The 25,347-nt window shown below is 37.5% G+C and overlaps 1 protein-coding gene across 6 annotated transcripts in view; it reads left to right on the forward strand.

The window, feature by feature from the left end:
• The window catches only part of VCL (vinculin), a 109,088-nt gene that overhangs the window by 44,901 nt on the left and 38,840 nt on the right, over positions 1-25,347 (forward strand). For 5 of the 6 annotated variants that reach the window (XM_055536331.1, XM_055536325.1, XM_055536317.1 and 2 more), the window contains exons 3-6: positions 20,691-20,841; positions 21,022-21,130; positions 23,286-23,408; positions 24,822-24,982. In XM_055536331.1, coding sequence (XP_055392306.1) covers positions 20,691-20,841; positions 21,022-21,130; positions 23,286-23,408; positions 24,822-24,982 — 544 coding nt within the window. Of the gene's footprint in view, positions 1-50; positions 189-20,690; positions 20,842-21,021; positions 21,131-23,285; positions 23,409-24,821; positions 24,983-25,347 lie in introns of those variants that run through there. The other variant, XM_055536353.1, reaches the window with a different exon arrangement.

The raw sequence follows: 25,347 nt of genomic DNA on the forward strand, positions 1-25,347 counted from the left end.
AAGTCACAGTGGGAGTGATGGGAACTGAGCTTTGGGTAGCTGGGCCACATGATGCAGCCCTTGGAGGCCAGGTAGGGGAATTTGGAGTTGGGTGCAGGGAAACTTTGCACTTCTTGAACAGTAAGTAGAATGACAAGATGAAGGCGGTTTTTCAGGAAGATTCATAGCGGATACAAGGTGAATAATAGGTAGGTGTTAGTGAAGGAGAGTAAGCTGTATGTCAAAACGACCAGATTCATTTTCTGTCAGCATGGATTTGCTTCAGGTTGATTTCTTATAGGTAAAAAAATGTTTATGGCAAACTATTTTATTTGCCTCAGAAAAATTGCTGTTGTGGTATACAGTGGAATTTCATTCTTATTTCTGCAGTGGAGCAGAAATGGATAAGGAAGGCAGTTCTTGACTCTTATCCAGGGGTGTTCAGTGTCTGAGCATGTCCAAAAGTGTCTGAGCATGTCCAAAAGTGTTACCTGTGAGGTGGTCTTGCAGTATGAACTTATTTAAAAGGGCATAGTGCATTTTGTCTGTTGGCAGGCAGATGACAGTTTCATTTAGAGCTGGGAGGTGTCGCCACTCTGTCTCAGGGCTGCTCTGCACAGTCTGCTTGAAATCATCAAAACTTGGATTGAGTCACTAGTTTGGACTATTTTTGAAACATATTGTAATGTTTATGCCTATCAAATAAAAGAATGTTCCTAAAATACTTTGTAAAAGGGTGTATGTGGTATTGGAAATGTACAGAATGGCCATTAATCATATTTCCTAGGAAATTGTCTTGTTTTGACCCTTAAACTTTATTAGTTAAGCACAGTTATAGTCTGTATTTGATATAATTTTATCTTGACTGATATTCATGTACAAAGAAATTTCTAAAGGATTTAAACATGCTTACACTTAATTTAGGTCTCTTCTGACCAAAAGTAATAGTGCTGTATTTTTAGATCACAAGCCCTCATAATTAGCTTTTTTCATTGCTTTGATCTTGAACGCTCTGAATAATTTGTGACGAAATCTGAATTTTCAAACACTCTTCTTGGTGAAAGTGGCCAGCACATCTTTTTAAAGTATTAATTCTTTGATTAATACTCAATGCACTTTGCTTCTCTGGGGCTAAGGTGTGATTCTAATTTTTTTTTTCCAAGTTTTTTTGTGATCCTTTCCATTGCTGCTTTAAGAGATTTTTGTCACTTAACATAGCTGACCAAGTAGCCGTGAGATAATCATTCACATCTGCCAGCTGATTTGTTGCACCTTTGACCTAGAGCAAGCATTTAGACTTTAAATAGTTCACCTTTGAACTTGCCATATTAAACATAGTTGAGTACTACTTGTTTTTCATAGACTTTCTCAAACAAAAATGATTGAAATTTTGAGTCTTCTCAGTAATGAACTCTGAGTATTTTATTAACTCGTGGGAGAGTTCTAAACATGTTGGCAGGGATTTAACCCTTATTTTACTTTGTATACCTTAATAATTAAGAAGTAAACAAGTATTCCTTGAAACATGTAATACTTTGGTTTCCATTGCCAACAGACTAGTCATAGTAACATGATTGAGAAAAACTCAAGGGGCCAAGGGGACTCACATTTATTATGTATTATTGGGTGAGGTACTTACGTATTTTTATTTTCTCATGTAATTCTGAGAATACCAACTTCAAAGTATTAATACATTCATTTTATAGATAAGAAAACTAAGGTTTGACAAACATTAACTCACCTAAGTTTGCTCATGTAAATGGAAGAGCATCTTTCCTGTTGATGGTCTTGTGGTGTCCAAGTGTGTGTTCTTTCCATAATCTGACTTCCAAGAAGTCATGTAGTCCACCCGACTCTTTTTTAGGCAGTAATAACTTTATGGGCTCTCCTGGTGGCTGAGATGGTAAAGAATCTGCCTGCAATGCAGGAGACCCTGATTGGATCCCTGGGTCAGGAAGATCCCCTGGAAAAGGGGATGACTACACACTCTAGTATTCTTGCCTGCAGAATCATGAATCATGGACAGAGGAGCCTGGCAGGCTATAGTCCATGGGGTCACAGAGAGTCAGACACGACTGAGTGACTTTCACATTTTCCTTTTGTTTTTTAACTAACTTTATACAACTCTGAGGATAACTATTTACAGTTTTCCTAAGTATTTCCAAAGGAGGAATTTTACGGATGTAATTTGTGATGTACCGCACACACAGTTCTTAACCTATATAGAAGTTAAAGTCATAATATTTTAAAATTAAAAAAAAAATCATAGAGATTATATAATCCAACTGCTTTATTATATAGATGAATTGAGGCCATTGGCTACCCCAACGGTACCCTGCAAATATAAACAGAAACACTAAAAGTAATTAGCGACTAAAATTCCCTTAATTATTACCTTCACTATTGCTATAAAGGTCCATTCTCAAATTAAGACGTTTGCAAAATTAGCGCTTTTTTCCCCATCTACTTAAAATCTTTATTGTTCTTTTCTTAGTAGATGCAAGAGAACCTTATAAAAATAGCTCTATTTCTGTTATGGACAATATGCATATAAATGAGACAAGATTTATTTATGAAATAATATTCAAAAACTATACCTGGAGGATAATTGTTTTGTGTATTTTCTGTGCTACAAAGTAAAATGCCTTTGAAATGCATATATAAATAATGTAAATACATTTTAGCTATGGAAAATAAATAAAATTCCAACATTAACAAATTGAAAAAAAAATAGCTCTATTTCTTGAATACCTTTTATGAGCTGGTACTTTGTTTTGTTATTTAATCCACCTCATCTTGTAGATGAGGAAGCTGAGACTCAGAGTAGTTCACAGTAATTTGTTGAAAGTTACCCAGTACATAAATGGCAGAGTTAAGATTCAAATCCTAGACTATCTGACTCCCAGGCTTGTACTCAGTCTAGCATGCTAGGAATGTTTTTTGCCCTTCCTTGTAAGAATCTCTTCTCATAACATATTAGTTATTGTGAGGCTTAAATGAGTGAGATAATATATGTAAAAATACCTGAAAATTTTTTTTCATGATTATTAGCTTCCTTCTTGAACTTCTCGATCTCATTTTCTCCAAATAAACTCAGTTACTTTTTAAGCTTTTTTCATAGAAGAGTCTCCTCTAATTTATTCTCCTGTAGTAAGACCTTTTTAAAAAATAAAAGTCATGATTGCTTATTTTTATTTAATACTTTTTCTGTATCTGCTCAGATAATCATGCAGTTTTTATCCTTTACTCTGTAAGATGGTCCTTGGTCTACTCCATAAATATCAGCTTTTCTTATGGTGACCTGTTTATGCATTTCTTTTTCTTTTTTGGCCACTCTGCATGGCTTGCTGGATCTTAGTTCCCCGGCCAGGAATCAAACCTAGGCCCCAGCAGGCAAAGTATGAAGGCCTAATCACTGGGCCCCCAGGGAATTATCCCACCTGTGCATTTCTGAGACGAACACTATGTGATTGTGATTTAGAAAAGAAAATGCAGTGCTAAATTCAACTTTAATATTTTTAAAAGGCTTTGCTTCTTAGTTCCTGAGGGATCTTGATCTATAATTTTCTTTTGTTATTCTGTTTCTTACCCTGTTTTCTTATCAAGGTTATTTTGGTCTCATAAAATAAGATTTCTAGTCTTTGAAATATTTTATATAACAAAAGGATTGTCTATCCTTGAAAGTTTGGCAAAACTTGCTTCTAAAACTTTCTCTGGGTCTGGTGTCCTTTAGAGGAAGAAATTCGATTACTCTTTCAGATTCCTTTTATTATCTAATTCAGGTTTTAAATTCATTTTGAGTTAGCTTTAGCAATCTGATTCTTTTCTAAGAAATTATCCATTTCATCTCTCCTTTTTTGTTCAGTATTGTTGACTTCTGCTTTTTTTCTTATCACTCTTATGGGGGGATTTATATTTTATTATTTTTTCCCAAAGTCTGTTTCATTAAATTCTGCTCTTATATTCATTGTTTAGTTAAGTTTATTATATGAATATCTTATTTTCAATATTTCTTTTATGTTCAGTATTTCTTGTTTTTAATAAATACATTTTGAGCTCTCAGTTTTGCTCTAAGTCTGATTACAAGCTTGTAAACAGCTTATAGGTACTTACGCTGCTGCTGCTGCTGCTAAGTTGCTTCAGTCGTGTCTGACTCTGCGATGCCATAGATGGCAGCCCACCAGGCTCCCCTGTCCCTGGGATTCTCCAGGCAAGAACACTGGAGTGGGTAGCCTTTCCCTTCTCCAGGGGGTGTTCCCAACCCAGGGATTGAACCCACGTCTCCTGCATTGCAGGCGGATTCTTGACCAGCTGAGCCACAAGGGAAGCCCACTTACATACAGTAGTTCAGCCCCTAAATATTTTGTAATTTTGATGTGAATTCCTCTTACCTATGTGTATTATTTAGTAGTACATTTAAAAATTCTTTTTGCCACAGGCATACTTCAGAGATATTGTAGGTTCAATTCCAGATTATTGCAGTATTTGCAATAAAGCAAGTCACATGAATTTTTTTTTCCAGTGTATATAAAAGTCATTTACACTATAGTCTGTTAATTGTGCAATAACATTATGTCTTAAAAAAAGCAATGTACATACCTCAATTTAAAAAATCTTATTACTAAAAAATGCCAAAGCAATTACAGTAATAACATCAAAGTTCACCGTAACAAATATAATAATGATGAAAAATCTTGAAATATTGTTAGAATTATCAAAATGTGACACAGAGACATGAAGTAAGCAAATGATGTTGAAAAAATGGTGCCTATAGTTTTGTTCAACACAGAGCTGCCACAAACCTTCCAATTTGTAAAAAACACAGTATCTGCTAAATGCAGTGAATTGAAGCACAGTAAAATGAGATATGTCTGTATCTTTTGATTGTTTTATTTCTGATTTAATTGCTTTATGACCAGCAGTCAAGATGTATTATTGATTCTTGGAAATTCTGTGACATAATAAGTGGTCACTGTTGGTAAGTATACTGTGTGTGTTTAAAGAGAAAGTGTATTCTCTTCTGCTTGGGTGTAGAGTTCTCTTTTTATCAATTAGACCAACATATAAATATTATTGATCTGACTTGTTATATAGTCTTACTATAGGTCATAAATTGTTTATGATTAAGGTCTGTTGAAATGTACAATAATTGTAGATTTGTCAGTTTTCTTCATAATTGTCAATTTTAACTTTATATGTTTCAAAGCAGTATTATTTAGTCGTTACAAGCTTATGATTCTCTGGGTCCTAAATTATGTTCATTATTTTGTTAGTAGCCTTTCTTAAGAATGACTGTTGCTTGATGTTAAGCCTACTGTTGACTTTTATTTCCAGATTTTTTCTTTTTTTCTTTTTTAAACCACATCTTAGATTTTGTCAGTTTTTTTCATAAGTAAAAATATTTTCTTATTGTGTCTGTGCTCAGTTGTGTCTGGCTCTTCAACCCCGTGGACTGTAAACTGCCAAGCTCCTCTGTCCACAGGATTATCCCAGCAAGAATACTGGAGTGGATTGCCATTTCCTCCTCAAAGGGATCTTCTCAATCCAGGGATTGAACCCACTGGATTCTCCTGCATTATCAGGCTGGTTCTTTACCACTGAACCACCTAGGAATCTCTTATTGTGTCTATTCCACTTCATTTGTGTTTAGGTATTTACACCTCTGCTGTGTCATTACATCAGCAGTCATTACATTCTGGTGTAGAATAGTGATTGTTAACTTTTTTTCAGCATAAGACCTTCAAGTAATAATGGTAAACTATTACTAGTTAATTAAGAATATATAAGAATAAAGGTTACAATGAATTTATAATGTTTTAAAGTAGATTTTGATTTTACTTATCGTGACAACATCAACATACATTTGAAAACTACTTTTTGAAAACTACTAGTATCTGTAATGGAGAAGGCGATGGCACCCCACTCCAGTACTCTTGCCTGGCAAATCCCATGGACGGAGGAGCCTGGTGGGCTGCAGTCCATGGGGTCGCTAAGAGTCGAACAGGACTGAGCGACTTCACTTTCAATTTTCACTTTCATGCACTGGAGAAGGAAATGGCAACTCACTCCAGTGTTCTTGCCTGGAGAATGCCAGGGACCGGGGAGCCTGGTGGGCTGCCATCTCTGGGGTCGCACAGAGTCGGACATGACTGAAGTGACTTAGCAGCAGCAGCAGCAGCAGTATCTGTAAGACACACTTATTTCTATGTTTATCTGTTTCTGCCGTAACCCTAGCATGAGATGGAAGAAAGACCAGAGGAGCTGATGGGCCTGTAAATAGCAGTGTTCTTGATTGAACCTTGTAGGCTCTGAATCCCCTCTTCCTTCACAGATGCTAGATTTGAACAGGAGGTGAAAGAAGGTGGGGAGAAAGACTAGGACTAGTCATTCAGGCTTTAAAGGATACAAAAGGTTGTGACTCATACTGTCTTTCAAATAACCTGCTACCAAAACTTGAGGAGGATGTAACTTGGGCAGCAGTGACACTTCAAACCTTTTCATCCCCACCATGCTGCTTCTCTTTCAGTTATTTCTGGGCTTTGGTTTTGTTTGAAGGGGAAGTTGAAACTGGCTGCATAGCGTCTAATATCATATGAAATAAAAGAATTTAGTGAGCCTTTGATGTTTATGTGTGTTTTAGCTCTGTTATCTCAATGTACATGTTCTAGCAAAAACAGTTTGGTGTTGCCCTTAAAGGGTTTTGAATTTTTTCAGTATGACTCATGACTCATTGTGGTTTTTAACTTTAGTCAAAATTACTGTCACTGAGTTAGGTCAGGAAAGGAATGATTTGTGGATAAGCCCTGTAGGATCTTCAAATCTAGGAGCCCAGGGTTGGAACAGTGTGTTACCATGCAGCGTACACGTGGGTCAGTTGATGCTGGGCATTTGCTACTTGAGCTAGATTAGAGTTTATCATTGAACTCTGTGTTCCTGACTCCCTCCTAAACACTGTAACTGCTTGTGGCCTTCACTCAGGTTTCTGGATGACTAATGGCTAAGGCTCCCTGACCTTTCTCAAAATGGCAATGCCAGGAGCAAAGCATATCGGTTTGTCCTGGGTTGCCACAGAATGAGTCTAGCTTTTGCTATTTTAAAGTAAAATTTGTGCCAAATGGCGAGTATATAAAAGAATATTTTCTCATATTTCCCTGAGTCTTTTGAAATCTGTATATATATTATTATCATTTCTTAAACATTTTATGTATATGCACAAAAGAGATGAGGATAGACTGGGTTGACTAGAGGCCATCCTTCCTGTTTGAGGGGAACTAGAAGGACTGTACTCTCAGTTGCTTATGCCTGGAATTTCATTAGAGCTCATTTGTCAGGTTAACAGTTTAAATGCTTGAATACCTAGGAAAGGGAGAATCTTTGAGGCATCAGCAGTCGTTTTTACTGATCTTGGGTTAGGTTCTAAATTTAGGAAAGCAGAGGGTATTTGAGTGCTTACCCCTTACCCTCAACCCCTGGCCTCTCACTCAGGCCTTATATTTGTGAAGGGCCTGGGCTTCAATATTTTCTTCAAATGATACCATGTATATAGTCCCAGAGGAAAAAAGGCAGTCTTAAAAGAAAATCTTTATCATGCAATTAAAATTTCTCAATGTAAAGACTTAAATATTCTACTATGTTTATAACCTTGTTTTGGCATTTCTTTGATGGGTTTCTCAAATGGGAGTAACCTGGCCCTTTCATGATCTCCGAGAGACCCTGCCCAGATAAGAAGGGAGGGGAGGTCTGAACATGCATTAAGAAGACAGCAGGAAGAGCCTGGCCAGTCGATTTTGCCTGTGAGGTTATTACGCCAGGGTCCGCCTGGTTGGAAATGGTCATGTTGGGTGCCATGGCTACAGTGGCGGAAACCTCGTCCACTAGCTGATTGTGTTCTTTCTTCCTCCCGCCTGTTTCCTCCCCATCTACCAAGTGTTGTCTATGCTTCAAGTGATCGGATGTGCTTGTGATCTGACCAGCTCTCTCTCTCTTGAGAGGACAGGTCCCAAGATGTAAACACCTGCTTCCTTGGATGTGCTCCAGGCTAATCCGACTTCCATGAAATCATATTTTCAGGTGTTCTGCTCCACAGCACTGCAGTCTTTAGCAAACAGAACACATTTTTTGTAATAGTGTTTATAACCTAAGTGACTGTACTGTCTAAGGTTAGGTTTTATTCAAATAGTGAATTTGATATGGGATAGTTTCCACCACCCCTCGACATGTGTTTTAGGGGTGGGGTGAAAGTTTAACTTGCTGAGTGTTTTAGAGAGCTTTCTGGTTTAAAGTTATGGAGCAATATATGTCTAAATAGGCCCATAAGACTCTCTCCTTTAGGGAGGCATACCTTGTTTTATTGCATTTAACTTCATTGTGCTTTGCAGATACTGTGTTTTTCAAAAAGGTTTATGGGAACCTTGCATTGTCAGATGGTGGTTAGCATTTTTTTATTAAGTGATAAAGTATTTTAAAATTAAAGTATGTAGTTTTTCTTCTGGGTTTCATGCTATTGCATACTTAATAGACTACAATAGAATATAAACATAACTTTTATATGTGCTGGAAAAGCAAAACATTTGTGTGTCTCACTTTATTGTGATATTTGCTTTATTTCAGTGGTCTGGAACCAAACCCTCAATATCTCCAAGGCATGCTTGTATTATTTTTTCCAGCTCTCTTTCTCTCCCTTCCTTATTTAAATCAGTGAGCTGGGATATGATAATTGATTTTGACAGAGTAGATTGAGATTATCTGGTTTCAGGGTGAGGGATTTACCCGTCCTTTGTAGTAGTTAACGGCCCTTCTCTAGTCAAAGCGGGTCTATTGCGAATGTTTATTATTGTTCACAGAAAGGACACTTGACTGCGTCCCTGTGAGAGAGTGAGAGAGACACACACACACAGAGAAAGAAAGACAGGGAGGGAGAGAAGGAGATGGGGAGAATATGATTCCATGGAAAAAACAACTCAAAGAGATGCTACTAGGAGAACTGTCATTATAAGTAGTGCTGAGCTTCTGAGGGCAGAAGCACCTTTTCTATCACAACTCTTGTAATCTCTCAGTTAAGAAAGAAGACTACTTCTACTTTTGTATCCCCTCAGCATGTGTTGGGCATACTTCTAAATACTAATTATTTGTTTATTTATATGCCTCGTCTTACCAAGGTGGTAACCCCTTAAAAATAGGGACTTAAAAAAAAAAGGTCTAGGGAGATCCCTAGCAGTCTAGTGGTTAGGACTTGATGCTTTCAATGCTGTGGCCCGGGTTCAGTCCCTGGTTGGGAAACTAAGATTCTGCAAGCTGTGTAGCGCACCTTCCTTCCAATTTAGTTCTAGGACTCATGTAGCATGTAGTAGGTCCTCAATATGTTAGATGAACAAATATATGAAAGAATTAAACTAAAGGAATTTAAGATTAGTAAGTTACTTCTTTGATGATGCTGTGAAAGTGCTGCACTCAATATGCCAGCAAATTTGGAAAACTCAGCAGTAGCCACAGAACTGGAAAAGGTCAGTCTTCATTCCAATCCCTAAGAAAGGCAATGTCAAAGAATGCTCAAACTACCACACAGTTGCACTGACCTCACATGCTAGCAAAGTAATGCTCAAAATTCTCCAAGGCAAGCTTCAACAGTACATAAACTGTGACCTTTCAGATGTTCAAGTTGGATTTGGAAAAGGAAGAGGAACCAGAAATCAAATTGCCAACATCCATTGGATCATTGAAAAAAGCAAGAGAGTTTCAGAAAAACATTTATTTCTGCTTTATTGACTATGTCAAAGCCTTTGACTGTGTGGATCACAACAAACTGTCAAAAATTCTTCAAGAGATGGGAATACCAGACCACCTGACCTGCCTCCTGAGAAACCTGTATGCAGGTCAAGAAGCAACAGTTAGAACTGGACATGGAACAACAGACTGGTTCCAAATAGGAAAAGGAGTATGTCAAGACTGTATATTGTCATGCTGCTTATTTATCTTATATGCAGAATACATCATGTGAAATGCCAGGCTGGATGAAGCACAAGCTGGAATCAAGATTGCTGGGAGAAATATCAATAACCTCAGATATGCAGATGACACCACCCTTATGGCAGAAAGCAAAGAAGAACTAAAGAGCCTCTTGATGAAAGTGAAAGAGGAGACTGAAAAAGTTGGCTTAAAACTCAACATTCAGAAAAGCGAAGATCATGGCATCCAGTCCCATCACTTCATGTCAAATAGATAGGGAAACAGTGGAAACAGTGACAGACTTTATTTTTGGCGGCTCCAAAATCACTGCAGATGATGACTGCAGCCTTGAAATTAAAAGACACTTGCTCCTTGGAAGAAAAGTTATGACCAACCTAGACAGCATATTCAAAAGCAGAGACATTACTTTGCCAACAAAGGTCCATCTAGTCAGGGCTATGGTTTTTCCAGTGGTCCTGTATGGATGTGAGAGTTGGACTGTGAAGAAGGCTGAGCGCCGAAGAACTGATGCTTTTGAACTGTGGTGTTGGAGAAGACTCTTGCGAGTCCCTTGGACTGCAAGGAGATCCAACCAGTCCATTCTGAAGGAGATCAGTCCTGAATATTCATTGGAAGGACTGATGCTGAAGCTGAAACTCCAATAATTTGGCCACCTGATGCAAAAAAACTGACTCATTTGAAAAGATCCTGATTGTGGGAAGGATTGAAGGCTTGAGGAGAAGGGGATGACCAAGGATGAGATGGTTGGATGGCATCAGCAACTCAATGGACATGAGTTTGAGTAAACTCTGGGAGTTGGTGATGGACAGAGAGGTTTGGCATGCTGCAGTCCATGGGGTCGCAAAGAGTTGGACATGACTGAGCCAGTGAACTGAACTGAACTCACTTCTGGATGTAGTCTAGAAGAATCTTTAAAAATGTCTTGTGGCAATGAATCTTTATAGTCTCTAAATCTGTTTTTCTCTTATTTTTCTTAAAAAAAATTCAGCATAAGTTAAAACATCTTGATTAGTGATAATTGAAATCACATGGAACTGAATAGTTTGGAACCTTTCCATCTCTAAATGATATGGTGTTATATCATGTAGTAATTTTATGAAGAATGGACTTGAGGGTTATGAGTGGGTCCTGTGAGGCTGTCATTGGTTCATTGATCTAAAGCAGAAGAGCTTTCTACTAATTTAGATCGAAGGCTCAAAGGCAGAGAGAAACCTTAAAATGTGTTAGCTAACTGGTTTAAAGTAGCTAACTCATTATGATTAATACATAGTCAAGATTTATTTTTTTTAATTTTATAATTATTTAAGAAATAGACTTTATCCCTACTGTCATTCTCTAACATGCTTTTAAAAAAAGATTCGTATTAAAAAGCAGATCACTTTAAGAAGCCAGGCAGGTTGAATGTTTAAGTAAAATCTCACTTTCCACAGACAAGACAGACTCCTTCCTGTTTCTGCCTACTGGTTAGTCAGATGGTGGGATTTGTTTGGCTTTATGAATCTCATTAAATTTTAATGTACAGATCAGATGTCTTATTGTAGGTAGAAGGAAAGGATGCAGTGTTTGTTTTGGCCCTATCATTTTACCACACAAGGGAACCATTAGCGGAGAATCAAATTGATTCCTGTAAAGCTTTTCCATTTCATCTTTTATTTTTCCTGTTTCCTTTCTCCATGATGGTTATTCCTTTCATTTATTTTTTGCTTTCTCCAAATTTGAAACACTTGTGCAGAAACTATCTTTTCAAATAGATGTAGTGCAGTAGTTGCATTCTGTGGTGTTTATGTTTGCTATAATTTCATCAAGGTTCATGTTAACCTAGAAATAAGTTTGTGACCTTTTAAAGTTAATGATTTTGATGGCCAGATGCTTTCATGATATCCTGTACTTGAAAAAAATTCATTCTTTCATTCAACAAGTGTTTACTCAGTATTTACTGAATATTTCTTACGTGTCAGGGATTGTACCCAGTGAATACAGGAAAGATAAGGTCCTTGATCTTGCTGAACTTACACTCTTGTGGTAGATAGGAAAAAACAAAGCCAGGAGGATTTGTCTCGTGAACACATAAGAGAGACACTTACAGATTTGCGTAGGTTTTCTGAAGGAAGAGTCATTTAAAAGCAGCATCTAGTCATTTGTCAACACTGCCTTCTGGGTAAACTGTGTCCTCAAATTATTAAGAGCACATGTGTGTGCTCTCTTGTTCCTTTTGCTTTGTTGCCACCGAGAAAGCAATGTGGGTCACCAGCAGCTCTACTGGAGCCATTCGAGAAAATTTGGTCCAACCAGTCCATTCTGAAGGAGATCAGCCCTGGGATTTCTTTGGAAGGAATGATGCTAAAGCTGAAACTCCAGTACTTGGCCACCTCATGCGAAGAGTTGACTCATTGGAAAAGACTCTGATGCTGGGAGGGATTGGGGGCAGGAGGAGAAGGGGACGACAGAGGATGAGATGGCTGGATGGCATCACTGACTTGATGGACGTGAGTCTGGGTGAACTCTGGGAGTTGGTGATGGACAGGGAGGCCTGGCATGCTGCGATTCATGGGGTCACAAAGAGTTGGACTTGACTGAGCTACTGGACTGAACTGAACTGAACTGAACTCTTCTCTTGCTGGCCTACTCAAACCAGCGGGGTCTGATCTGGAAATACGAACTTAAGATGTGCAGCCAGTACTTGAAGGACATGAGCTTCATTAACTTGGCCTAAATGAACTCCCTGTAATGGATCATCCAGCACATGCACCATATGCAGAAACAATACTAGCTCTTTTTATATAAAATAAAAGTTTGAAAACTTAAAAAAAAAAAAGCAGCACCTAAGAGAATAAATAGGGGTTAGTTTTTCTGCAGTTGTGTTTCTACACTGAACTTCTTACTTGCTATGCACTGATGTTTTCTTTCTGCCACTATTATTACTTTCTTCCGCTAAAAAAGCATAATTTGGACCTCTTTGTTGTTAGACATGAATTGGCCATAATGAGACTAGCTGCCTTTATGGGCATTACAATGTTAGTTGGAATAACTGGACTGTTTTATACTCAACTAATTGGCATCATCACAGATACAACATCTATTGAAAAGATGTCAAACTGTTGTGAAGAAATATCGAGGCCCCGAAAGCCATGGCAGCAGACCTTCTCAGAAGTTTTTGGCACTCGTTGGAAGATCCTATGGTTTATTCCTTTAAGGCGGAGGCAACCACTGCGAGTTCCCTACCAGTTTGCCAGTCACGTCTAAACAGATGGATGGAAGAAATCGGAGAAGGCAATGGCACCCCACTCCAGTACTCTTGCCTGGAAAATCCCATGGATGGAGGAGCCTGGTAGGCTGCAGTCCATGGAATCGCTAAGAGTCAGATGCGACTGAGTGACTTTACTTTCACTTTTCACCTTCATGCATTGGAGAAGGAAATGGCAACCCACTCCAGTGTTCTTGCCTGGAGAATCCCAGGGACGGGGGAGCCTGGTGGGCTGCCGTCTGTGGGGTCGCACAGAGTCGGACACAACTGAAGTGACTTAGCAGCAGCAGCAGTCAAGCAAAAGAGGGGAGAGAGAAAGAGGCGTTTCAGCTAGAAGGAATGGCTGTTAAAAAAACAAACCTTGAAGCATATGGCCAGTGCTCTTCAACTAGTGGTCTTTTAGTAAGCATCTGACTATTCCTAAAGTGAAAGTCGCTCAGTCGTGTCCAGTTCTGCGACCCCATGGACTATACAGTCCATGGAATTCTCCAGGCCAGAATACTGGAGTGGGTAGCCTTTCCCTTCTCCAAAGGATCTTCCCAACCCAGGGATCAAACCCAGGTCTCCTGCACTGCAGGCGGATTCTTTACCAGCTGAGCCATAGAGGAAGCCTGACTATTCCTAAAGGACTTTTGAGATACTTTGAATACTTTTGAATACCTTGAATATTCCAAATTTAAATTAGAAATAAATTTAAATATTTATTTAATTAGATATTTAATTATTTTAAATTTAAATATTTTAAAATCACAAGTTTAGTTGCAAAGCATATATTTTCTGCCATATTATGTATTTTGTACACATCTCAAATGTTTCCATGTTAATTTAACTCTAATTTGTGGAAAACACTTGCCACAATATTGGCGAAACCAGTCCTCATTGTCTAACTAGTCAGCCAAATCAGATTTACTTTTTTTTGAACTTTGTGTCTTAAAAAGTTCTTGCTTTAGCCAGTCAATTATCTTTTAAAGATTTAAAAATAAGAAAAAAACGTGCTTTTATATTTATGCACATAGTTGCCATTTTGTGCTCTTCATTTATTTCTGTAAATCCAAACTTCTATCTGGTATAATTTTCTTCCTGAGGGACTTCCTTTAACTTTGTTTATAGTTCATGTCTGCTGGGTGATGAATTCTTTTAACTTTTGCATAGCTGGAAAAGTCCTTATTTTGCCTTAATTTTTGGAATACTTTCTTTGTATCCACCCAAAGTTCTTTCAGTGCTTTGCTCCACTCTTCTCTGGCTTGTATTGTTTCCAATGAGAAGTCTGTTGTTATTCTTATCTTTGTTTCTCTGTAATATAAAGTGTCTCATTTTTCTCTGGCTGCTTTTAATGTTTTCTCTTCATTATTGGTTTTAAGCAATTTCTTATGATGTAGCTTGTTGTGAGTCCTTTGATGTTTTTTGTGCTTGGGGTTTATGAAGCTTTTTGAACCTTGTGCTTTATTCTTTTCATTAAATTTGAAAAATTTGTAGCTATTTTTTCTTCAAATTTTTTTCCTGTCCCTTTTTCTCTCTTACGGGGACTTCAGTCACACACATATAGGCTGCTTGGAATTGTGCCACAACTCATAGATGCTCTGCTCATTTTCTTTTAAGTTTTGTTTTCTCCTATTTTAAATAATTTTCATTGCTATGACTTCAGTTTCAATAATCTTCATGCAAAAAAGAAAAAAGAAAAAAAAATCTTCTTGCTATATCTTATCTAGTAGTAACCTATCCAGTGTAGTTTTGTATCTCAGACACATCTCTAGTTGATCTATTTGAGTAGTTTTTTTAATATATAATTTTCATTTATCTACTCAGTCTTTCCTTTAGCTTTTGAGCATATGAAACACATAGTAACTATTTTAGCCTTCTTATCTACTAATTCTATCATCTGTGTGATTTCTGGGTTGGTTTTGAATGATTATTTTTTTCTGTTCATAATAGGTAGTATTTTCATGTGTTTCTGTGTGTCTAGTGAATTTCAGCTGGATGCCAGTGTCCTGTTACTCTCACAACAGGCACAATACAAATGCTTTATTTTCCAGTTCTGGAGGTCTAAAGTCCAAAATAGGTTAGCAGAGTTGGTTCCTTCTGGAGATTTAAGGAAAGGATTCATTTCCTTGCCTTTTCCAGCTGCTAGACACTGTCCGAATTCCTTGACTTATAGCCCCATGTCACTCCAACCTCTACTTCTATTACATCTCTTTTTGGTTCTGTTTTCAGATCATAGTGAGATAATACCTTCAGTGTGTTGATAAAATAGTAATCAATCAGAATTCTGTACTACTGAAATAGTCTTTGAAGAACGAAGACAAAGTAGGCATTTTCTTTCTTTCTTTCTTTTTTTTTTAGGCATTTTCAAACAAACCAAAATGAATACATTTTGTCACTAGCCCACTCATAAAGACACATCTAAAATATAAGGATGTGTGTGTATGTGCTCAGTTGTGTCTGACCCCTTGCAACCCTTGGACTGTACCCCACGAGGCTCCTCTGACAATGGAATTTTCCAGGCTAGAATACTGGAGTGGGTTGCCATTTCCTCCTCCAGGGAAAATCTTCCTGACCTGGGAATCAAACCCAAGTCTCCTCTGTTTCCTGCATTGGCAGGTGGATTTTTTTTTACCACTGAGCCACCTTTGATCTGAAAATATAAGGATACAGAGAGTTAAAGTTATATCCAATTGAATATAATAGTCAAAGCAAGCTGGTTTACAATGTTAATATCAGCAAAAAACATTATTGGAGATATAGAGAGGTGTCACCTAATGATTTATAGGTTCAAATTATAAGAAAGATATAATAATTGCAAATTTATATGTACCTAGTAAGTTAGCTTCAGTAAAACAAAAACAGAGCTGCAAGGGGATATGGACAAATCTGTTGTTCTCGTGGGATTTTTTTTATCACTCAGTAATTGGTAGATAAAACAGGCCAAAAAATAATCAGCAAACATATAGAAGATGTGAACAGCATAGTTAACAAGCTTAAGTTAATGAATATATAAAATAATTCACCTAAAAATTAAGAGCAAACTTATTCTTTTCAAGCACATAGAAAATTATACCCTTTAAAATTACTAATTGTATGTTACATAAGTATCATCTGAAACTATTGAGATTTATCAATTTTGATTTGTCATATTGGTAAAGATACCTAAGTTTGATTATACATTGAGTTTTTGAGACTGTGAGGAAGCAGGTACTCTTATCCATTGTGGTGGAAATGTAAATTGATAATTTCTGTGGATTGCAATATAGCAATATTTGTCAAAACTATTAATGTCCACACATATGACTCAGCAGTTCCATTTCTAGATAGTGTCCTACAGATATATACATTTAAAAATGATGAAATCCCTAGTGATTCAGTGAGTTAGTACTTGGTTTTCATTCAGTTCAGTTCAGTCGCTCAGTTGTGTCCGACTCTTTGTGACCCCATGAACCATAGCATGCCAGGCCTCCCTGTCTATCACCAACTCCCGGAGTCCACCCAAACCCATGTCCATTGAGTCAGTGATGCCATCCAACCATCTCATCCTCTGTCATCCCCTTTTCCCCCTGCCCTCAATCTTTCCCAGCATCAGGGTCTTTTCAAATGAGTCAACTCTTCTCATGAGGTGGCCAAAGTATTGGAGTTTCAGCTTCAACATCAGTCCTTCCAATGAACACCCAGGACTGATCTCCTTTAGGATGGACTGGTTGGATCTCCTTGCAGTCCAAGGGACTCTCAAGAGTCTTCTCTAATGCCACAGTTCAAAAGCATCAATTCTTCAGTGCTCAGCTTTCTTTATAGTCCAACTCTTAACATCCATACATGACCACTGGAAAAACCATAGCCTTGACTAGACGGACCTTTGTTGACAAAGTAATGTCTCTGCTTTTTAATATGCTATCTAGATTGGTCATAACTTTCCTTCCAAGGAGTAAGCGTCTTAATTTCACGGCTGCAGTCACCATCTGCAGTGATTTTGGAGCCCAGAAAAATAAAGTCAGATACTGTTTCCCCATCTATTTGCCATGAAGTGATGGGGCCGGATGCCATGATCTTAGTTTTCTGAATGTTGAGCTTTAAGCCCACTTTTTCACTCTCCTCTTTCACTTTCATCAAGAGGCTCTTTAGTTCTTCACTCTCCACCATAAGGGTGGAGTCATCTGCATATCTGAGGTTATTGATACTTCTCCCGGCAATCTTGATTCCCACTTGTGCTTCCTCCAGCCCAGCATTTCTCATGATGTACTCTGCATATAAGTTAAAGAAGCAGGGTGACAATATACAGCCTTGACGGTACTCCTTTTCCTATTTGGAACCAGTCTGTTGTTCCATGTCCAGTTCTAACTGTTGCTTCCTGACCTAAATACAGGTTTCTCAAGAGGCAGGTCAGATGGTCTGGTATTCCCATCTCCTTCAGAATTTTCCACAGTTTTTTGTGATCCAGACAGTCAAAGGCTTTGGCATAATCAATAAAGCAGAAATAGATGTTTTTTTCTGAAACTCTCTTGCTTTTTCGATGATCCAGCAGATATTGACAATTTGATATCTGGTTCCTCTGCCTTTTCTAAAACCAGCTTGAACATCTGGAAGTTCACGGTTCACGTATTGCTGAAGCCTGGCTTGGAGAATTTTGAGCATTACTTTACTAGTGTGTCAGATGAGTGCAATTGTGTGGTAGTGTGAGCATTGTTTGGCATTGCCTTTCTTTGGGATTGGAATGAAAACTGACCTTTTCCAGGCCACTGCTTAGTTTTCCAAATTTGCTGGCATATTGAGTGCAGCACTTTCACAGCATCATTTTTCAGGATTTGAAATAGCTCAACTGGAATGCCATCACCTCCACTAGGTTTGTTCGTAGTGATGCTTCCTAAGGCCCACTTGGCTTCACATTCCAGGATATGTGGCTCTAGGTGAGTGATCACACCATCATGATTATCTGGGTTATGAAAATATTTTTTTGTACAGTTCTTCTGTGTATTTGTGCCACCTCTTCTTAATCTTCTGCTTCTGTTAGGTCCATACCATTTCTGTCCTTTATTGAGCCCATCTTTGTATAAAATATTCCCTTGCTATCTCTAATTTTCTTGAAGACATCTCTAGTCTTTTCCATTCTGTTGTTTTCCTCTATTTTTTTGCATTGATCCCTGAGGACGGCTTTCTTATCTCTCCTTGCTATTCTTTGGAACTCTGTATTCAAATGGGTATATCTTTCCTTTTCTCCTTTGCTTTTCACTTCTCTTCTTTTCACAGCTATTTGTAACGCCTCCTCAGACAGCCATTTTGCTTTTTGCATTTCTTTTTCTGAGCCCAAATTCAATCCCTAGTCAGGAGACTAATATCTTGGAAGCTGCACAGCACGAACAACAGAAAAGATATTTATTCAAGGTGGTTCATTGCAGCAGTCTAGTAAATTATGGACTTATGAAACTGTGTAAAAGAATAGGGAGGTTCTTTGGATATTTCTATTAGAATATCTCCAAGTTAAATTAAGTGAAAAAATCAGAATGCAGAGAGTATGCATAATATGATCCTATTTATATTAAAAAAATGGAAGTCTGTGTTTTTGTTTCTTTGTGCATAAAGTATCTTTTTTATTGAAGAATACAGAGGAAATGGGTAACATTGGTTGCAAGGAGATGGCATTTGAATGCCTAGGAGATAGTGGAGGGAAGAAAAATTTTCACTGTATGCCTTAGGGTTTTATATATGTGTATATGTTTTGTCATATGTATAGGTATATATATTATATAATTTAAAATTAAATTTTAATTTAAAAATTTTAACTAAATATAACCAGTCATCTAATATTGTTGATCAAAAGCCACGTCAGTGAGGTCTTGCTCTTTGCTGATATTTATAATGTGCTGCCTTATGGCTCTGATGTTTATGACTTACCAGAGTATGCTTCTTGAGAGTTAGTGTTTTTTGCATCTTTATATACATACTTATAGTGTCCATAGCCCAATGCTTTTTACGTAGTTGAAATTGATATGTTGTTTTAATTCTATTTATTAACAGTGCAAGACTGCCTTGTACTTGTGGACTTTTATATTATTTCATTTGATCCTCAGAACTGCCAGTGGGCTTTTATTTGCGTGGGACTTTTTTTGTGTGTTTTCAACTAAAAATGTGTAATTTTGGCTAAATATTTTTAAGTAATTTATTGCATGTGTTTATAAGTTACTCTGTGATAACATAATGCGTTTATTGAGTATGAAATTAGAGGAAGTGATCCGGTAGGTCCTGTTCACCTCTATGTAGAAGAATAGTTGAGTGAATGAATACATATTAGTAGTACAAGAGGATCAAGGTGAATATTTGCTTTATGCATTTTGGGTTCCTTTTTAAAATGATCTCCCACCTCCAAAAGACACCTGACTTCACTGATCAGGTCATCCATGCTATTAAACTAAATTATATTAAACTATTAATTACTGGTTATTAATGCCATTGACGGTTATGATCAACCTAGATAGCATATTCAAAAGCAGAGGCATTACTTTGCCAACAAAGGTCCATCTAGTCAAGGCTATGGTTTTTCCAGTGGTCATGTATGGATGTGAGAGTTGGACTGTGAAGAAAGCTGAGTGCCGAAGAATTGATGCTTTTGAACTGTGGTGTTGGAGAAGACTCTTGAGAGTCCCTTGGACTGCAAGGAGATCCAACCAGTCCATTCTGAAGGAGATCAGCCCTGGGATTTCTCTGGAGGGAATGATGGTGAAGCTAAAACTCCAGTACTTTGGCCACCTCATGCGAAGAGTTGACTCATTGGAAAAGACTCTGATGCTGGGAGGGATTGGGGGCAGGAGGAGAAGGGGATGACAGAGGATGAGATGGCTGGATGGCATCACTGACTCGATGGATGTGAGTTTGAGTGAACTCTGGGAGTTGGTGATGGACAGGGAGGCCTGGCATGCTGGGATTCATGGGGTCGCAAAGAATCGGACACGACTGAGCAACTGAACTCAACTGAATGCCAGTGACATTTTAATTAACACCACTGTTTTATAAGGCTGTTTTCAAACAGTCTAGTTTGTCAAACAAATCCATTTGACTAGATGAATGAAAAATTTGTACATTACCTCATGGTTTTTCTTTGTGTTGCCTCCTATTCCTTTGGTTCGTCTGATTATTATTTTTTTCATTTAGCACAGTGTTTTGGTATTTTGTTTCCAGATGTCGAATCTGAAACTGTTGTCAGTGTTTTTTAAGGGCAGTGTGTATAGGGTGAATAGTAAGGAAACAAAGGAGTTACAGAGATACAGCCCCCTAAAGTAAAAGGTTCAGAATTTCTTTTCGTTATGTTTTGTAGTCAGGAAATAATGAAGAACAAAGGCTTAATGCAGTGAGTGAATGAATGGGCTGCCCTTAATTGCCAATTTTAAAAGCTGGAAACTCTTGTCTATTTTCCATATAGGAAAAAAATGTGAATTTATCTCCATTGACATCCATTGAATTTGCATGTGATATTCTCCTGCTTGGTTCTTCCAGTGAGTTAACTCCGTGTCCCTCCCCACAGGGTGGAGAACGCTTGCACCAAGCTTGTCCAAGCAGCCCAGATGCTGCAGTCAGACCCTTACTCAGTGCCTGCTCGAGATTATCTAATTGATGGGTCAAGGGGTATCCTCTCCGGCACATCAGACCTGCTCCTCACCTTCGACGAGGCTGAGGTAAGGCACCCTGCGGCCCAAGCAGACCTCTTCCTGACAAAAAGCCCAGTCGTAAAGATAATAATGGAGGATTGAGGATTGTTTAGGATGAGAAAACGTTGACTAGCTACACATCTGAATCACTGTGTTTTCTACTTATTGTTAACACAATTGATTGAATACTCTGAAATATATTTTCAGGTTCGTAAAATTATTAGAGTTTGCAAAGGAATTTTGGAATATCTTACAGTGGCAGAGGTGGTAGAAACTATGGAAGATTTGGTCACTTACACGAAGAATCTTGGACCAGGTTAGTCATATGCTACTTTTATAATAAAATGTTCTATGAATTGTTCTTGGTTGATCAAGAGGAAAGGGGCACTCCTCCCTGCTTTTTTTGTGGAAGGTAGGTAATGATGCTTTGGGTTTTTAGTTGTCTCTGCTCTCTTGATGGAGCTGACTCTGTGCTTCTACTGAAGAGAAATCATTGTCTCTGAAAGCTGAATCTGCTTTCTGCAAATCCTGGCCCTGTCTAATGAACTGAACTAGACATTGCAAATGTTGCTGGAGAATGTAGGAAATACTTTTCTATTACTGCAATGCTTAAGGCCACCCTGAATCCTGACCTCTTCATCCCACATTATACAGCATTCCTTCACTGTCTGCCAGCTGGCCTGAGCTCTCTGTGACCTCTTAGCTTGCTAATTAGCCCGCCTGCTATTATGGATTCATGCCCTTGCCCAAGACTGCATAATATAATCAGACCTAGAAGGAGAGAAGAGCTTCTGTAGCTAAATCTCTGATTGTGTAGTCATCTGAGAATTAAATATTCAAAATACATGAACAGATACCAGCTTTTGGTGTTATAGACATATAACATGAACTTGAGGCTCCTTGAAGTATAAATGAGACTAATGATAAGACATATTAGATGTTTAATTTGTTAGTATTAAGGATCACATATCATTTTATAAAATTCTTTTTTCTGACATAAAATGATATTTAATTAATAGCATTTTCTGGAGGTTCCAGTGCAGTCATTCTGTAAACTTAATGGCAGTTAAGAATTTCTCTGAGCTATCATTGAAGATCACTGAGAAATGCCTTTAGAGAAGTACCCTTTAAACTTGTTCGTAACTATGAAGAAATCTTATTTCTTCAGATGAAATCTAATGCAAAATCTCAACATATGAAAGACAAAAATGGAGCCTGTGTGGATCAAGTAGGGGTATCCTCACGTTTCCATCTCCCTTTGGGTACCCCTTGAGAATCTGTGAAACTACTTAAGAAATTCTAAGAGCAGTTTGAAAATCAAAGTATTAGAGACTCACATAGCACCCTTGAATAATAACCAAAGTAAACAAAAGTTTCTAGAAGGCTAACTCTGAAATACCAGATTGTTTCAAATGCTGTCATCACCATAATTACATTTATAGCATTTTTGTTTGTTTTTAATTATGAAATTGAGACCCCCCTCCTTATTTTGGGCAAATTGGAAAGCAGAGAAAAATTTAAAGATGAAAACAAAACATGTTATTGTAATTCTTAAGATGTTTTTCAGCTGCTAGATTCTCAGTACAGACATGCGTCATTTTATTGTGCTTCACTTTCTTGTGTTTCACACATACTGCGTTCTTACAAATTGAAGGTTTATGGCAACCCTATCTCAAGCAATGTATTTGGTGCCATTTTTCTGCTTCATGTCTCTGTGTCATATTTTGGTAATTCTCACAATATTTCAAATTTTTTCATTATTATTAGTTATGGTGACCTGTGATCACTGATCTTTGATGTTACTGTTGAAAAGATCATGATTCATTGAAAGCTTAGATGATAGTTGGCATTTTTTAGCAATAATTTTTAAATTAGAGTATGTACTTTGTGTTTTTAGACAGTGTTACTGCACACTTAATAGACTACAGTATAGTGGAGATATAATTTTTATATTCCCTGGGAAACCCGAACATTCCTATGTCTCACTTTATTGTGATATTCACTTTGTTGCAGTGGTTTGAAACTGAACCTACAGTGTCTTTGAGGCGTGCCTGTAGTAGGCTCACATGAGGTTCTTATACATATAGGCTCAGTGGCCAGGTACATGGCATGAAAACTGATATGGAAGCCAGGCAAGGTATTCCCCCGCTCACCACTTGCGAATTGTTTTTTTTCAAATATATATTTATTAATTTCAACAGTTTAAACATATCTGTGAATGTATGTCAAATGTGTGAAAATTATGTCACATTTAGGATTTATATTTATTAAATTAATTTTAATGAGAAGAATACATTTGCCTTAAGTTAGAACTGTTCTGCAAAATTCAATGTCATAAATGATAGAGTTCAGTGATAGTATGTATGTTTAAATAAGTGGGCAGTTTGGACTTTTAGTGGATATAGGCTCAGAAAGCCTGACTCTGAATTATTTCACTACTCACCCTGTACAATTTATTTCCTCTGCCCCAGGAATGACTAAGATGGCCAAAATGATTGACGAGAGGCAGCAGGAACTGACTCATCAGGAGCATCGAGTGATGTTGGTGAACTCAATGAACACTGTGAAAGAGTTGCTGCCAGTTCTCATTTCAGGTATTTTCTGTCTGTACTTTATCTTACAGAAGAAAAAAAAAGTGTTTATATGTTCTAAACTCTGGTGTTCATTTTCTTTTCTGTTTAGTTGCATGTCCTTCAGCCTGGGTGAAAATGCAGCTGGTTAGCTAAGAGCCAGGATTCATTTTCTTTAATGCTCTCCTCCTGCTCTTTGTGTGAAACTGCCCTCCTATTGCCTGCTACTGTCCTCTTGAAGTTCTAACAGGCTCCTTTTCTTCTCTAGGAACTCTAGTTTTGGATGTATGGATCTTGACCCCTTTATTTGTACTTGGGAAAAAAAATTAGGAGCTGGAATAGATCTAGAACACTATATAGTAGAGAAGTGAGTCCACAACCCTTTCCTAGCTCTTCTCTATGTTGAAGAGCTGATGGTCAAAACCAACTAGGATCACCTTCCCATTGGGCAGAGCCCAGAAATGCAAACATGATGGCTGCCCTCTCAACTAGCAAAAGAGAATTGTGCTTATTAAGAGTCTCGTATGTATCAGATATCTCTAGTATGTATCACATATCTCGTGGTTTATGTAAATTTTCTTAGTCAGGTTATGTGTTAGTTGGTTTAACTCTAAGAGGGTTTCTTTATTTTCAGAATCTTTTAAGGCATGTCACTGTAATCCCCCAGCTACTGCCTTCCTGCTTTGTCATTTTTCAGGTAGTGATTAAAGTAGGAGATGTGAGTATAAGAGTTCAGAAAGCCCTTATATAAACTAGAAAATAAAAAATTGTAAATAGAGTCTTATAGTCTTCCCAAAAATATGTTTTTTGAGGCCAACTGTTCTATGTGGCAGGAAGGCTTTTGGGAGAAATATTTCTTTCTAATTTGGGTAACTCAATAAAATGTTGATTAATCTTTGTTTTTATAATTTTATTAGTTTATGAGAAGATATTTTCTTTTCCAATGTTTTGTTATTATTTTCTTCTTTACTTGTAGGGGTTAGATAGTCATTCCTATATGTTAAGAGAAATTATGGAAAATAAACTCAACACTGGGATCTTCCACTAGGATTGAGGCAGCAGCATACTTTGGTTACAGTTTAACTGACTGTTTTTATCTTGTCCCATTAGGTTTGTGTTAGATGGGACCAGTGTTAGGCCTGGGATGGTAACTGATTTAGAAATAGTGGATATTTTGACTCTGGATCTTCAGTACATGCATGTTAAATTAGTTCCCTGATCATGATGTGGTGATGTTTTGTAACTTCAGTTTTCTTTACAGTGAAGGTTGCTGATATTGGAATTTTAATAGCAGACTTATAGTGTTTATTTTCATATTCTTTTTAAGACCTTAGAAGCCCAAAACATGTTCAAAGTGTGAAGCATCTTGTGTGACTATTGTAATACAGCAAGATTACATTCCAAACTTAGTTTCTGATATTTTGTTTATTTTTACAGCTATGAAGATTTTTGTAACAACTAAAAACTCCAAAAACCAAGGAATTGAAGAAGCTTTGAAAAATCGCAATTTTACTGTAGAAAAGATGAGCGCTGAAATTAATGAGATTATTCGTGTATTACAACTCACTTCCTGGGACGAAGATGCCTGGGCCAGCAAGGTAAGTGTTATTGGGGAAGAAATAAGCAACATCCCCAATTCTTCCCTCTTGGGCGTGTGATTGTCTCACATTTTATCTTGTAATTTTGTGCAGCATAAGACTACTTAGATATTATGAAAGTGATTTCTTCTTTATTTCATGAATTACTTGCTGGTTCTGCACTTTTCCTTTGTTTTCAGGTAGAGCAAATAAATAGGTATGTGGGGTGAATGTTGGTTAAAAGCTCAGATGTGTAGCTTTTCTTTCAAACTGGAGTCTCATTTATTGAGTTGGTGGAGGAGTTCTGCTGTGGTGTATACTCCCCTGGGTAGGAGCCCTGCCTTTCACGTGGGTGGTTGTTGCTAGGTTACTAAGTAAGATACAGA

Source organism: Bubalus kerabau, chromosome 1 (genome assembly GCF_029407905.1).
Source record: "Bubalus kerabau isolate K-KA32 ecotype Philippines breed swamp buffalo chromosome 1, PCC_UOA_SB_1v2, whole genome shotgun sequence".
NCBI classification, from domain to species: Eukaryota; Metazoa; Chordata; class Mammalia; order Artiodactyla; family Bovidae; genus Bubalus; species Bubalus kerabau.